Source organism: Bos taurus, chromosome 2 (assembly GCF_002263795.3).
Source record: "Bos taurus isolate L1 Dominette 01449 registration number 42190680 breed Hereford chromosome 2, ARS-UCD2.0, whole genome shotgun sequence".
Classification (NCBI taxonomy): domain Eukaryota; kingdom Metazoa; phylum Chordata; class Mammalia; order Artiodactyla; family Bovidae; genus Bos; species Bos taurus.
In genome coordinates, this window is record NC_037329.1 from 72,955,308 (window position 1) to 72,971,748 (window position 16,441).

Consider the following 16,441-nt stretch of genomic DNA (forward strand, 5'->3'; position numbering starts at 1 on the left):
ACATCGTCACATAGCAGCCTTGGGCTAGGTAGTGACAAGGGTCTGGGATGGTGGCAACTACAGATGTGCCCCCATTGGGCTTAACACAGCCCATCCACTGATCAAGCTTCAAAGACCCAAGGTCTCCTATTGAAACAGGAGAGAAGGGGGCCGGGCATAATTTTTGAATGCCACAGCTTGAGGACACAATATAAACCAATTAGAATCAAATGGGTCCAAGATGGCAGACAAGTCCACTTGATCTTCAATCAGCAAGTTAAATGACACACCCAGAGGTACCATGACTACCCCAGGGCACTGTCAAAAGACCAAAAATGGGCGGTGGCCCAATTCCTAAAAATCTCCACCCCTTCCCCAAAATAGTTGGAATAATCCTCCCTCTCATTAGCCTATGAAATTACCAAGCCCATAAAAGCTAACCACACCACATTTCAGGGCTGCTGCACTCATCCTCTGCGATGGCCCACACTCTGTGGAGTGTGTCTCTCTCTAGATAAATCCACTTCTTACCTATCACTTTGTCTCTCACTGAATTCTTTCTGTGATGAGACATCAAGAACCTGAGCTTCATTAGGTCCTGAAACCAGGTACCAGGTTTTGGCTGGGTTTGAGTTCCAGCACATGGGTTAAAGTCCTAATCTGACGTAAACAGTTTTACTATGAGTATGGTACTAGCAGCACCCCCACCCCGCCCAAAAAAATGTAAAGAAAGAAAAAGAGAGAAAATGAGTGTTAGCACGGATGTGGAGATATTCAAACCCTTATGCACCACTGGTTGGAATGGACCATGTGATCCATCAATTGTACTTCTTGGTGGGTGTGTATTGAGGCAGAGATACCAACAGATAATTTCACACCCATGATCACAGCTGCATCATGCATAAGAGGTGGAAGCAACCCAAGTGTCCACGGATAGATGGATGGATACACAGCATGTAGTATTTAAAGGCAGTGGAATGTTATTCAGCCTTCAAAAAGAAGGAAATTCTTGGGAATTCCCTGGCTGTCCAGTGGTTAGGACTCAAAGTGCTTTCACTGTTAGGGTCTGGGTTCAATCCTGGCAGGGGAACTAAGATTCCACAAGCCTCGTGGCAAACTGAGAAAAGAAAAAAACTCTATGACCCCCACGGACTGTAGCCTGCCAGGCTCCTTTGTCCATGGAATTTTCCAGGCAAGAATACTGGAGTGGGTTGCCATTTCCTACTCCAGGGGAATCTTCCCAACCCAGGGATCGAACCCAAGTCACTTGCATTATTTGCATTGGCAGATTCTATCACTGAGCCACCTGGGAAGCCCCTGAGGACATTATGCCCTGTAAAGTCAGCCACTTACAAGAGGACAAAGACTGTATGACTCCACTTATAAGAGGCCCCCAGAGAAGTCACATTCATAGAGACATAAAATAGAACGGTGGGTACCAGGGGCTGGAGGAGCTGTTGTTTAATGCTGAAGATGGTAAATTTCCTGTCACAAATATTTTACAACTGAAAAATATTTAAAGGCCAGAGGTCTGAGCCACACAGGTTTCTTACAAATGAGTTTTATTTGCATTCTGACCCAAGCACGGAACCTACACAGAGATCTCGTCTTCACAATGGTACAGTAACAAGTGCAAATATGCTTTATTTCAGGTACAAAAATGTGGCAGTGTGACAACTTTTGCTTTGATGCCCACTCCCCCCTACAACCCCTCCCAATGTCATGCCCACCTGACCCATCAGATAGCCACACCGCCCCAACTGAGATGCCTACCACCTTAAGAGAAGAGTCACCCCATCTGGAGAAAAGTGACAAAGTGACATTTCTAAAAAAGAAATCACTTTCTATACAGGAGCATTGGTAAGCACAGTAACCAAGGTGTTGCCCAGCAAGGGGAAGGCTGGTGGGAGGCACAAAACAATGACCTTCTCTTCTGCCCCACTCCTTACACCCCCCAACCCACCACAGGGCACAGAGCCCAGGGATGATGTCATCAGGAGAGTGAGCATCCCCTTTCAGGGATGAAAGGACTCGCCCGTGCATCTGGGACAAGAGTGCGCGAGGTCTAGATGCAGGATCGGGACCCTGGCTCAGCCCATCGATAGTCAAAGGACCCAGGCCCCTATCTGATTTCTCAGTCTTGATTTCCTCAACTAGAAATCAGCCTTCGGGGCCTCAGAGCTGTGAGGAGGCTCAAATGGGACAATGGCAAAGCACGAAGCCCAAAGTCTGGCTCAGGCGAGGCCAGTCAGCATCATCAGCGGTTGGTGCTAACGGAGGGCTGGCTGCAGTGTCTGGCCATCTTCACTGGAAGCAAAGGAGCTGGGGCCCAGAATGGGCAGCCAAGCCACAGGGAGACGGGACCGCCCCAACATGAGGCTGCCTATGGGCCGGCTTCTCCCAGGGGCAGAAGTGAGCACTGGGCCCAGGGAACCCTTGCAGAGGGCAGGGAAATCCTCCCCATCACCAAGCTGACATAAGCCAGTCCCTCTGTCGGGGGAAGAGCTGCAGACATGTGGAGGGGGGCTTTGGGGGACCCCAGAGCAGCTTAGAGGTCCTCAAGGTGCCAGTAGAGGTGGAGGTCAGGCTGCACCTCCTGGGGTGGTAAAGTCCCAGTGACCTAAGTCAAGAGACCGCCACCCACCAGGGCCTGGAGCCGGTGCTGTATTCTCCCCACATCCGGCTCTCGGACACAACCTCCCGCACCCTGCCCTGTGACCAAAGGCCCAGCAAGTCTCCAAGAAGTGGACAGCAGGAGGGAAGGGGCAAGAGCAAAGGACTATGATTCCTGAGCAGCTGGGGCAAAGACTGTCTGGGGGAGGGGGCACATGACTAACAGGCGGCGTGGGGGTCTGGTTTCAAAGACTGCTTGGCTGAATGATCCTCTTGCTTCAAAGCTCCAAACAAAATATTTTTTATTATTTTTAAAAGCCCTTATTTTCAAGGATATTATTCAACATCATGTAGGGGGCATATAGAGTAACAGAGGTCTAGCTCAGCAGTGGGCAATGTTTTTCTGTGAAGGCTGGATGAGACCTATTTTTGACTTTAAGGGCTTCAAGGAGGCAAATAAGAGAAAATGAGTTTCCATGTTTCAGATGATGAAATTCAAACTATAATAACTGAGTACAGGTTTTGGCAATACAAACGGGAGTGGAATGGCGGAAGGGAGGACAGGATGACATTTCACTTCATTGAGTTCAGTGTTCCCTGTTATCAAACAGACTACAAAATGCAGCAAGAAGCTGCATTTGGCTCGCAGTTGGCCTGTCCCTGATGAGCAGGTGTAGGGTGATCGTGAAGGAGGTGGAGTGATGGGTACCAGGACTAATTATATTGGTCTGTCTTTCAAGAAGGATTGAAAATTTTTCACGATAAAAGGCTTCCTGGTGCCTGCTAGCCCTCTGCAGGCCACCACCCCTCACCCCATCCCTGTCTGGGGCTCCACAGGATGAAGGCAGGGACAGGCTCACACACTCCCTCCTGGGACAGGCTGGCCTGGCTGCCCAAACAGCCAGGTGTCTCAGCCCATGACTAAGCAGTGCTGGCCCCTCCCTGCCTCACCCTGCCAGTTGTCCTGGAGAGAACAGCAAAGCTACCTCTTAGAGATACTTCTTGGGGATGCTGCCACTAGAAAGTCCCTACATGGCCAGGTGAGGACCACACCCTCAGAACTCAGTCATTCCCCGCAGGAGCAGAAGGGAGGAAAGCCCAGCCTTTGCAAGGTGCTCTGGGGAGCTGGGCAGAGGCTGCATGGAGTTCTCAGGTTCGCCTTGGGGAAGGAGGTGGGGGTGGCTTGTCTTGTACTGCACTGCTCTGCCCCACAGAGTGGAGGGAAGGGGGCCAGAAGGTGATCAGAGAGGATGCACAAATACTTCCTACTACTGCCTGGCCTGACTGACGACGTCACACACAGAATACGCAACCCAAGGGGACACAGGGAACGTGAGGTGGCTGCAAGTAAGACCAAGTCCAAGGGCCTTGCTTTTGAGGTCCTGGTTAGATGTCAGCTCCCAGCATTGCTCTGCTCCCTAGGGCAGGACTGAGGATGGGCCTTTCCCCACAATTAGGGCTACAGTCCACTAATTAGTTTTATCAAGAGTCTGAACCAGGAGCATCACGTAAGGTCTAAAGGAAGCAGCAGTCATCATTCTGTCTAGGTGAGCTGAAGACACTCAGGGCTGCCCTCCTCATGCCAGATACAGGGGCACAGGAGGGGATTCATGTGCATCCATGAACATGCACACACACAGGCATGCACACATGCATGTCTGTAACGTAGACATAAAGCCAGCCAACAAGGAATCCAGCTTCAGGCTGCAGGGAACAGCTGGTGGCCACTCTTAAGGGCATGGATAGAATCAAGTCACCCCGGCTGCAAGCTAGGCTGGATTCCTAAAGACATGGCTAAGATGCAGTGTCTCACATCGAAATGCACGCAACCTCAGAGCGTGTACCAGTCCAAGCAGAAGCACTGAGGTGCTGTGTACCACTAGGAAGCACGCATGTACACGCCACCCACCCACAGTGCAACTCTGATGGAGGGAAAAAAAGGAATGCTCCCCTCAGACACACTCATGCCTGAGTCATTCACAGCCCCAGAAGCCTCCTGAGAGGAGGTGAGACCCAGAGAGGCAGAAAAAGCACACCAAGTGAGGGCCTAGGAGCCCAGGACTCCTGGCTCTTGGTCACTTGCTTTTCCATCTTCTCTGAGCTGCTGGGGGCGGCCTCCCTCTGCTCCACTGACAACAGCAAAAGAAGCTCTTCCATTTTTCTCATTAATTCGTTAATGATTTTCAGACCTTAACTCATGCAGGCCAGCCCCTGAGGCCGGTCTGGACTTGGAAACTTGTGACGCATTGCTCAGGCAGCTCCACTCTGCTCCTGGGAAAGTCCCTCTAGGTTCATGGTTCTTCCCAAGAAGCCCAAGGTGGCCGGGGAAGGAGGTCACCAGGACAGCATCTGACCTTTGCTTAGTACCTTACACTGAGATTTCCAACTCCATGCCCATCCTGCTCTTTCCAAAGGACTACAATCCCTTCCCCATTCCAAAGCCCATATTTTTATTATAAAGGGGAGACTCGGTAACCAGGAAAAGGTTTATCACAACCCTGCAGACAACTGCCCAGCAAAGAAATGCAATGGACTGAGAAAAAGCACTCCACTGTAGGTTTCTGGTTCAAGACAGTGGCTCTGGTGCACGGTACGTCTTCTGTCCCTTGGGGGATCCCTTTTAAAATTTGTTGCTGCCAAGGAGAAGCCACAGCTCAGAATACGTGGGGGTGGAGGGGACTGTTCTGGGAGGGGTCACCCTGTCCAGCAGGCCCAGACGCTGGACTCAGAGCACACAGGAAAGACAGTGGACAGGAGTGAAAAGGCCACAGCTTTGCTGTACTTTAATAAAATGGAAAAAAAAAAAAAAGACGCAAAATCCAAACACCTGCAGCTAGCTCCTCTGACCCCTGTGGAAGCAACAAACTGCTGAATTGGGCAGCTAAAACATTTTGGTACCAAATGACTGTGTATTCTTCTTTGGTATTTATTATCTTCTACTTCTGTGTAAGCTACAAGACTGAACTATAACCATTAGAAGGTAAGCAGAGCTGATGCAGTGTGCATTCCAGATGAAAGACTCCACCTACAGCAAACTGAAGGTCACAGATCTTGACTGGACCCTTATTTTGAATGAAGAAATAAAAATAAAATATTAGCCTACCACATTTTTAGAATTAAGATTTTAGCCTGTCATCACTTGGCCTGGGAAGTGGCATCTCTTGGGTCTAGTGAACTGTAGACATCTCAAAATGCCAGAAGTCACAAGACCAATAATCTAGTTCTGGTTCTGGGGGACCTTGGGCAAGTTTTTCTACTTCTGTGTGACTTGGTTTCCTCAAAACAGAAAATGATTGATCCTGACCTTTCCCTAGGACCGATGTGTGGAGCCATGCATCAGAAAGGCTGTAGATCATCAGAGTGATGTCACCTAGTACTGTTGAAACAGGGAAAGGGGGAGACAGAAAAAAAAAGAAGAGAAAGCCATTTGTAAAACTGGTGGAGCCAAACATGGGCTGGAAAAAAAAAAAAAAAAAAAGGTGAGCATCCTAATGACAGTCCCATGTCGCAGAGAAAAAGATCCAGTAAGAATTAGGGGCCATGATCAAGGGTATAAAGACAATTCTATGGGGACCCCAATAGTGTTTTCAACAATTGGTGCTGGGACAGCTGACTATCTACATGCAAAAGAATGAAGTTGGACCCATACTTCACATCATAAATACAAATTAATTCAAAATTAATCAAAGACTACTGGACAGCTAAAACTATAAAAATTGTTGGAAGAAAACATAAATCTTCTTGACCCTGGATTAGGCAATAGTTTCTTAGGTATGACATCAAAAGTACAAGAAAAATGGTATCTTAGAGATCATCAACATTAAAAACCTTCGTCCTTCAAAGGACATCATAAGAAAGTGAAGACAACCCCCAGAAGTGGCGAACAGTTTGACACTTCATATATCTGATAGAGGGCCTACATCTAAACTCTACACACTCCTACAACTCAATAATAAAAAGACAAATAAGCCAACTGCAAATAGGCAAAGGATATGAATATACATTTCTCCAAAGAAGATGGCCAGTAAGCACATGAAAAAATACTCAACATTATTAGCCATCAGGGAGATGCAAACTGAAACTCCAATGAGACACCACTTCTATCATCAAAATGACATTGGGATGCTATCATCAGAATGCCAGATACTAGCAAGTGTTGGTGAGGATGGAGGAAAACTGGAACCCTCATACACTGCTGATGGGAATGTCAAATGATGCAGCTGCTTTGGAAAACAGTCTGGCAGTTCCTCAAAAAGTTAAACATGGAGTTACTAAATGACCCAGCAATTCCAGTCATATGTATATTCCTAAAAGAAAACACACCAAACTGTGTACAAATACTTCATAGCAGCATTATTCACAATAGCCCCAAGACAGAAACAACTCAAATATCCATCAAGTGATGGATGGATAAACAAAGGCAGTCCATCCATGGAGTGAAATATTATTAAGCTATAAAAAGACCGAAGTACTGATACGTGTTCAATATGGATGACCCTAGAAAACACTATGCTAAGTGAAAAAAAAGGACCACGAAAGACCACATATTGTATGATTCCATATACATGATATGTCTTGGGTGATGAAAATGTTCTAAAATTGATTGTGGCGATTCTGTGAATTGACTAAAAAAATCACAGAACTGTACACTATAAAGAGGTAAACTGTATAGTATGTGAATTATATCTCAAGAAGGCTGTTACATGCTCCCCATCCCCCCACCCCCAAAATGGGAAGGGAATGAGAAGCCTGTCCTTACAGAGCAGTAGATCATACCTGTGGTCCAAGCATTATTATTACCAGAGCTCCTTTCACTCTCAGAAATGCCCTGGTTTTAATGACAAATCTATATTATTACCCTATCACTATGTGATATCAGGCAGGTGGCTTTGCCCCTCTAGGCTTCAGTTTCTCTGTCTCTAAAACAAGGTCTACTCAGTTATGATCATCTCTATATTCCCCCAAAGCATGCTATTCCCCAAAAGCTCCACTTGAAAGGCTGTCAGATCCTGCTCAGCTGGTCACAGTGCTCACCATGCTTTGTTAGATGAACCTACATTAGCAATATAGATCACAGGGTCCCAAGAGACAGGCACTAATTCCTGGTTATCTAAGAAAGGTGATCCAACCATTCTAATGCAGGAGAAATGCCCAAACACAGCCTCTACAAATGAAAAGAAAGAAACCTTCAAAGGGGAGCCTGCCCAGAAGATACAACATCCCTAGGGAGCTTGGGAAGGTTGGTGGTCTTCTCTAAATGGGATTTGGTGAGTCCATCCAAGAGGACTGGGCATCAGGAGAGTCATGGTCATGTGATCCTACAACAGGATGTTCACTTCCTAGTCCTCCTCTACTCAAGACTGCTTAGGAAATAAACTTACACCCAAAAAAAAGCCCAAGAGGAATCATTTGGTTCTCTTCCCTTTTATACTCATGAGAATATGCCTAAAAATAGTCTTTTCAGCCTCGTCCTCTCCTCCCCAAGGGCCTTAGAACCAGGTGTGTGTGGCTCCGTAGTGTCTACCCCAGCAATGGAGAAATGCAAGGCCCCCTCTGGGCTGTGAGCAGCAGCAGACACTTAGAATCAAGGTCGATGTGAAAAGAAGCAGAAGGCACAGGTCAACCCAACACCCATCAAGCCTATCCAGGAACAGGAAGGACAGATGCTCACCAGGATCACCAAGATGGGAAACCGACACGGAGACAGGACAGTCTCAAACCACCCCCACGTAGTCAGCCGCCCGGGGACCCAACCAGTTAGCAGAGAAGAGGGTGAAGGCCTGTGGGAGAGGCAGAGCCTTCTCTGAGGCAGGGGAATGGGCGGAAGGAGCCGGCACAGGTGGCACCCGGGTACCTGGTGAACTAGCCTCCAACCAGGGGAGCAAGAGGTTTCAGAGCAGATGGCCCCTGTTGGCCTTTTCAAATGGAAGGACTGGGAAAAAGAACAGGAAACTGTCCCAAAGCTGGGGGCTAAGAGGAGGGGAGAGAGGAGCTGCTGGCTTTCTGCCCTCCAGACCCGCAGCCTCCACGGGTCTGTGGCTTTCACGGGCTGGGCCAGGTCCCTCCTCGCCACAGCTTCCAGGGGTGTGATATCTACAGCCAAGGGGGTCCGTGGGGCTGGGGGTGGGAAGCAGCCGCCCACTCTGCATCTGCTCAGAGGCCGCATTTCAGGATGACGTGGTAGCCGTCGTTGCTCTCGGCTGCAAGAGACAAACACTGAGGTGTTAAGGGAAGAAAGGCAGGCGTGACGGTTTCTGGGAGCCATGGGATTGGGGTCCAGCAGATGCTCTGCATGGATGCTGGCAGAGGCCACCAAAATAAGACTGCACAGAACAAAGATAACAGCAGAGATCCCAATGCACACCTTCTCAGCTGCCTTGGTGAGCTTCTTTTTAATAGTGGGCTTTCTGCCACAGCCCAACACCCAAGGACTAAAGGGCCTGTGGGTAAGGAGGCCGTGGGTTTGATGGCTGCCCGGGTCTCTGAAGGCACTTGGTGGCTGGATCGAGAGAACAAGGGGAGGAGACTGTCCTTGTCACGGTCCAGGGTCTATGGCCCAGTGAGGGGCTTTCATTCCTGTATAATTCCACACTCATCTGCCCCAGCCCTCTGGGGTTGGGGGGAGGGGCGTCATAGCTGGTCTCCCCTTTCTCCTGGTAGAGGAGTTCCTTCTCAGACCCCTTCCTCGGGTGGGCCCTTCATGTCCCCCCCACCTCCACACACAGCCCCAGGTTCCCATTCCAGGGGGCCTGGAAGCTCAAGTGCTACTGTGCTCCACGCCTGCTCCTCCTGGAGACCCCACACTTTTTTTTTTTTTTTTTTGGACATGCAGCATGTGGGCTCTTCGTTCCCTGACTCTGACCCTCTGACCAGGGATTGAACCTATGCCCCCTGCATTGGAGGCGCAGAGTCTTAGCCACTGGATCATCAGGCAAGTCCCAGACTCATACTTTAGAGCAACTCAAATGTGTCTTACTTCTCCTTGGCACTGGGTTCATGCAGCACACAGTGAATGGCCAAGATTTCACTTTCACAGTGACCTTGGGGCTCACCTCTCCAGTTCACACATTTCCGAGGCTGAGTTTCCCGGTAACTGTGTGTTTCTTTTCCCCGGAGGATGTTTCCAAGTGACACTCACTCAAGGGCTCCCCATCCCAGCCCCACTCACTGGCCTGCTCTCCCCTCACCCAGTTAACCCAGGGGGTGAAGCCAATATCCTTTAATTAAATAAGAGAGGGCAGGGAGGAGCAGGTTTTACCTTTTAAGGTACTGAGGATGAAACAGGATTCATCTTGGAAATTCTGCACCATCTGAAAGGCAAAAGAGAGACCATGTCACTTCAGCAACGAGTTCAGAGAATGAAAAGCCTCAGTGACGCAGAGCCCAGCCACTCACAACCATCAGAAACGAGAGGAGCCGCATTGACACACACACAGGAAGACAGTTATGTCTTACTTTCACGGAGGAAATATGATGCAGAGTCAATGGACAGAGCAATTACAGTTGTTTGCTTTTTTTAATTTATTTGGCTGCGTGGGGTCTTACTTGCGGCATGCAGGATCTTTTTTAGTTGCGGCATGCAAACTCTTGCCTGTGGCATGTGGGATCTAGTTCCCTGATCAGGGATTGAACCCGGACCCCCCGCGCTGGGAGTACAGAGTCTTAGCCATCGGACCACCAGGGGAAGTCCTGCAATTACAGTTCTGAGTAACAAAAGACTGAATGTAAAGGACAGAAGAACCCTGGAAGGGAATTAAAATGTCAACATTTCATACAAGACTCCATTGTTACTGATTTTCTTTCATTTTTGAGTTTTCTGAGTGATGGGGTCTTCCAATCCCTCTACAGGACACATTATAGGAGCAGATGTGTGTAAAACAGCACCAGATAAAAAACTAAAGTGCTTTACACAGGGAACTACATTCAATATCTTATAATAACCTACAATGGAAAGACTCTGAAAAAGAGTATCTATTAATGTATGGAGGCTCAGCTGGTACAGAACCTGCCCACCAACGCAGGACACACAAGAGATGAGGATTTGATCCCTGAATCAGGAAGATCCTTTGGAGAAGGAAATACAACGTACTCTAGTATTCTTGCCTGGAAAATTCCATGGACAAAGGAGACTGGCAGGCTACAGTCCATGGGGTTGCAAAGAGTCGGACACGACTGAGCGCACACGTGTACACACACACACACATACACACACAGATGTATAACTGAAATCACTGTGCTGTATACCTGAAACTAACAATATCGTGTGTTCAGTTCCCTGTGGCAGGAACCGAATAACGATTCACCAGCCCCCTCTCTCTGGAACTTTAATTAATAGCCCAGTGACCTTGGACAAGAAAACTTCCTGTCTCCAGGCCCTGTCTGTCAAACGAGGCTGTAAATATATATATAACCAGGATGCAGAGCAATAGGAGCTGGCATCCTCTCTAGGGGGGCATCTATCGAGACAGCTGCTTTCTAGGACTGTCCACAGGAGCCAGCACAGAGGACCCCACATCTCTCTCCTATAGACGGGTGCCCCAGCCAACCTCCTGCACACACACACACACACAGCACACCTAAGGATGTTGAGAACAGCACCGTGTGTATGAGTGAAAGCTAGAAACAGCCCCCTGTCCCTCAATAGTAGAAGCAGCAGCAACTGTGACCTGATCACACCCGGGCACTCAGCAGGGCCCGCAACCCCCAGCAACACTCCTCAAAGTACATGAACCACAAACTGTAAGTCCTGAAGAATACACTCCTATTCCACTTATATGAAGTTTTATTGTTTTCTAATATAAATTTATTTTAATTGGAGGTTAATTACTTTACAATATTGTATTGGTTTTGCCATACATCAACATGAATCCACCACAGGTATACACGTGTTCCCCATCCTGAACCCCGCTTCCTCCTCCCTCCCCTGTACCATCCCTCTGGGTCGTCTCAGTGCACCAGCCCCAAGCATCCAGTATCGTGCATCGAACCTGGACTGGCGACTTGTTTCATATATGATATTATACATGTTTCAATGCCATTCTCCCAAATTTGAAATTAATATATTGAGGAAGAACCAGGGAATACAAAATTCAGACCAGTATGTGGAGGGGAATGTGGAATTACTTCACAAAGGGGCTTCCAACAACACTGCACTAACCTGAGTGCAGGTATTGAGTATTTCAAGCTCTACAAATGAGCTTCCTATACTCTAAACATGTATGCTATATTTCACAATACATATTTAAAGAATATGAAAAATACACATACCTACCTAAACACACCACAACACACACACTGGCCCACAGGACAGCAAAACCCGTTTACCAATTAAAAAGTGCAACCTACATTTTATTGCCTGCTCTGGCTGATGGCCCCAAATCCTGCACATCCATCTACCTGTCGACCCCTGCCCCTCCCCCAGGCCTAATGACGCGTGAAGTACATTTACGCTATGCTGCCGGCCGGTTCCTTCGGGGACTCTTGGCAGCCCCACCACTGGAGCATGCCAAACCTGACGCAGGGCCCACACGGGCTTAATCAGTAACTGCCTTGTTTAATGAAGTGCCCTTGCACCCCAGGGGCCGGCTGTGCGACTGGCCGGGCTGCCTCCAGTGCTCCAGGCAATTAAGAACCAAAGGTTTCCAATTGATTCGAGGTTAAGAGGCAAGGGGACTTCGGAGGAATTAGAGTCACCTACTTAGCGGAGGTGGTGTTGAGTTCTATTCTCTGCTTCACTGGCTTAACTGCCTGCTCCAGCGGGGCATGGGGCAGGCTGGGGAAGGAACCCCCTTAAGGGCCTGGCTAAATTGCAAGGGTTCCATGAATTCTTGGCTTTTGTCTTCACGACAGAAATGCGTTGTGAATGCGTTGTGAGATCAGACCACTGCCTGATGCTCAGGGCGCTTTAACCTTCCTGGCTATTCTAAAGTATGCGCTCAGGCCAGTAGCTCTGGGCTTCGTGTGCTTTATCTATGAAATGAGGGCTGAAGAACAGCCACCCTAGATTTGAATGTGACAATGTGAAAGCAATTCTGAGCTGATGACAAAAATAACAAGTTACAGATCAAGTCCCTTGTTCAAATGGATCCTGGGTGTGTGTTTTAAAAACCCATACCTACACACACTTTGGCAAGTGACAGACACACACAGACACAAAATTATCCTCCCTGATCACATCAAATCTAATCTAAACTCTTCAAGGAAAAGAGAGAGGGGAAGAAAAGGGCCTTTCATGCTTGCCTTCTTCTGGTTTATGCTGCCTGATTTCTTACACAAATTGTGAATTACTTTCTAATTAAAAAGGAAGGAAAATACCACCTTGTCCACTCCCAGGATGAAACTCCCATGAAACAGGGGACTCAGGACTCCTGTGTAGGGAGCTCCGGCAGTCATGATGACAACATTAGTAATGCTACTGATGATAATGACAGTTTATGCAGATCCTTAAAAACCTTATACGTTATATGTTATCAAATTTAAAGCTCTCTCTCCAACACTTTTTGCCCCCCAAAACAAATGCTTAGCTAATTTAGCATCTCCTGGTACCTGCCACTGTTTCTTCTTTTATCCTTACTACAACCTGCTCTTTGGGTAGAATTATCCCCATTTTGGAGACATGGAAACTGAGGCTCAAAGACATTACATAGATTTGCCCAAGGTCACCTGGCTATGAGGAGCCAGTCTAGGTGGAGACTTCAGCTCGATTCCAAAGCACACCTTCTCCCTGCCTCCCCTACCACCATTCCTGGACTGTTTCCTTCATCACTCTCAGTAGGTTGCCCGTTAGTGGGTGGAGGGTCTGCTGCAGGCTGGGCTGGGGTTCCTTCTGCCACTGCTCCCATTAGCACAGCTCTGTGCAGAGGCCTCATTTCAGGAGTGGTCAGAGAGCCTGCCGTCTCAAAGCTCGAACTCTGCTGCTCTGGGCCACCTGTGTTTCTACCACAGCCTGAGCTCTTATGAGCTGTCCACCCTGGGGCCATTATGCAACCTCTCTGTGCCGGCTTCCTATCTGTGAAATGGGCTCATGACAGCACCTGCCTCACAGGGAGGCTGGCAGGACTAAATGAGTCACTTAGAAGACTGCACAAACATCGTGAGCACTGCCGAAATGCTAACACTCATCATCAACATTATTACTAAAAGAAAGGGTCCAGCATAGGACAAACTCAAAAGCTTCTATTCTACAACATGCAGGAATGCTAAACCGCATCAGCAAACCCGTTTGATGACCCCCGCTGGAACCAGCCGTGGAATCTGATCTCTCTGGTGCACCGTCACAGCTGGGCTGTGTTCTGAACCTGTGTCCTCTCTCAGGGGCTGCCTGTGCCCTGCAGAGGCTTGTGTGGCCAGGGACAGACCCTGGAAGGCTGCGGCAGGCACCTTCACCGCTCAGCACAGGACGCTTCTGTTACCTAAGAGCCAGGTCATCTTATCAACCCAGCCCATCTCACATCCCCCAAGGCTGCCGGCCGCGCCGATGAGCACCTGCGTCCTCACTGCCCTGCCTGGCAGGGTCCTGAAGCAGCGGTGCAGGGCACCTGGTGGGGGCAGGACATAGGGTGGAGGGGAGACAGCTATGCCAAGCCTGGTCCTGGCCTCAGACCCCTCTCTCAGACCCTACTGCTGAGAGCAGGTGGCAGGTGGATGAACCCCATCTTCAGGCTAAATTCACCCCCAAGTCCTGCTGGGCTGTTTCTTGCTCCTGCCCAGAGCCCCAGGTCGGTTCCGCGGGGTGGGGCCATAGCGCTTACCTCGTTGCTGACCACCACGTGGATGCCTGTGGGGCCCTGGCGGTACACCCGGTGGATGTGCTGTGGCGAGATGCTGTACAGGTTGGCGATCTTCTCGATCAGCTCCAAGGTGGTCAGCTCCTCCAGGAAGATGGCGTGGTACACTGGAGGGCGGAGGACAGGTCCTTCTATAGAACAAGCATCTGCTTTCAAAGCAGCCCACCTACCAATTCTCCCCCGCACCCCCTTGAACCAAGAACTAGCCCAGATGGACTCTGGGATCTGGCCGTACTGGGGGCACCTCTGGAAGCCACAAGGCCCCTGCGTGGTCCAGCGCCAGGTGAAAAGATGCCAAACTATGTTCTTTATCCTGTTTCAGTCTCTCCTGGGGAATTCGTGTAAAATGGAGAATCCTTGGATCCACCCTGGACCCCAAGATTCCTGTCTCGTTTGGGGATGGAGGCTGGAAGAGGAACAGCTGGCTAAAACCTGCATCTTTTAGAGATTTCCAGTGATTCTGAGGTGTGGCCTGCTGTGTACCTACCATGGGCAGGTGGAGGAAATCCCGTGTCTGCGTTCTTCCCCTTCCATTGGTTAAAGGGGTTACTGGATGGCTCCAAGAGGGGCCAAGAGTGAGACTCAAGGATAACTGCTACCTGACAGCAGAAGAGAGAGGGGCTGGCCCTTGCCCTCCTCCACAGCACAAACAATACCCAGCTGGAGCACTGTGACCCAAAAGGGTGAAAGAGGTGGCACCAGGAATGTCATCAGACAGTTGGGATAACAGTGACCATGAGGCTAGTAGCAAAACCCAAACCAGTTAGGGAGGAGCAAACCCCATGGGTGATGGGGGGAAGAGGGGCAGACCTCAAGTCTCAGGGACCTCAAGTCCCTCAAAAACTAAAACACAACTGGATTAAACAAGAGATGCCCAAGCTCCTCCCTCAACTAAAGGAAGAAACCCTCGGCTCAACAAATCTGATTGGCAGCTCCATATACTAAAAGGGCATGGACACGCACGTGCACACACACAGTGGCTCCCTTTGAGGGAAGTTACAGAAGCCACAGGGTTCCAGCCACACACAGACTCGCCTTCCCAGGATTTCACACGCTGTTCACAGAATGTGGTCACTGGGTAATGTTCCTTCCTGAACTAACCAGGTAAGAATCCCAGAATCTCTGTTCCAAGATTCCTTTTTTATAACAGAATTCTCATTGTACTTTTCCCCCACACCCCAACTTTTCAGAGCTAGTTCCACTTTTTCTTATTTTACTCCTCAAACAAATTGGACTGCGGGCATCAAAGAACCAGAGGGATTCCAGTTTAGCCCTGTGGGTGTAACCTTTCATCTCTGGCCTTTCCTGCTGCTGGAGGAATGTGGAGGTGACCAGCACTGCTCTGAACAGCAGACAGTCAGCCACCCACTACTCAGAACTCCTCTCATCTTGTTTCTCGAGTGAGGTAACAAGAGGCCTTCGAGTGGGTCAGCCTAAGCTCAAATCCCGAAGCTGCCACCCCCGAGAAGCCAGACCTCGGCCCTTTCCAGACCTCTGAGCCTTGGGGTGTGGGCTGGGGCGCCTGCCTGCTTTTTCCACATGCACAAGAAACCGTGAGACTCAGGCTCTGTCCTTCCCAGACTGACTGCAGGCGGAGGGCTGGACTCTTGCACACATGTCCTGAGGCCTGGACACCAGCTGCCAGGGGCCGGATATTTGGATCCTGTCTCTGCCACTCAACACTGGCCTCTCAGGGCAGCCTCTGTGCCTCAGTTTCTCCCATAGCAAACCCTGAGTGGTCCCTGTCTCTTGGGGTGTTGGGTCCCTTGCTGATCTGGAGGGGCACATGGCAGAGAGGGGTTGGGGGAGGGGGGCTCTCACTGCAGACAGTGCAGAGTTCAGACCACACGGGTGGAGCCAGGCAGGTTGTCAGACTCAGTACTTAAAGATGCTCAGAAACAAGGTGCTGAAAACTGCTAGCCCCAAAGAACCATGTGCCCCAGAGGTGGTCTAAGACTCTCTTGGGCACTAGCCAAACCAAATGGGAAAGCCTCACCCAGCTGCGGGAACACAGGAGGACACACTCCTGGGAATACACTTGTCAGGTGGCATTTGTCACCAGC

General features: G+C 49.4%; 1 protein-coding gene across 4 annotated transcripts in view; it reads right to left on the reverse strand.

Annotated features, from left to right (window-relative positions):
* Positions 1-1,524: 1,524 nt before the first annotated feature.
* Positions 1,525-16,441, reverse strand: part of TFCP2L1 (transcription factor CP2 like 1) — a 68,646-nt gene continuing 53,729 nt past the window's right edge. For 2 of the 4 annotated variants that reach the window (XM_010802128.4, XM_010802127.4), the window contains 3 exons: positions 14,343-14,509; positions 9,851-9,902; positions 1,525-8,792 (listed from right to left, as the gene is read on the reverse strand). In XM_010802128.4, coding sequence (XP_010800430.1) covers positions 8,746-8,792; positions 9,851-9,902; positions 14,343-14,509 — 266 coding nt within the window. In that variant the 3' untranslated portion in view covers positions 1,525-8,745. The remainder of the gene's footprint in view (positions 8,793-9,850; positions 9,903-14,342; positions 14,510-16,441) is intronic. The other 2 variants (XM_005202559.5, NM_001192488.1) reach the window with 2 other exon arrangements.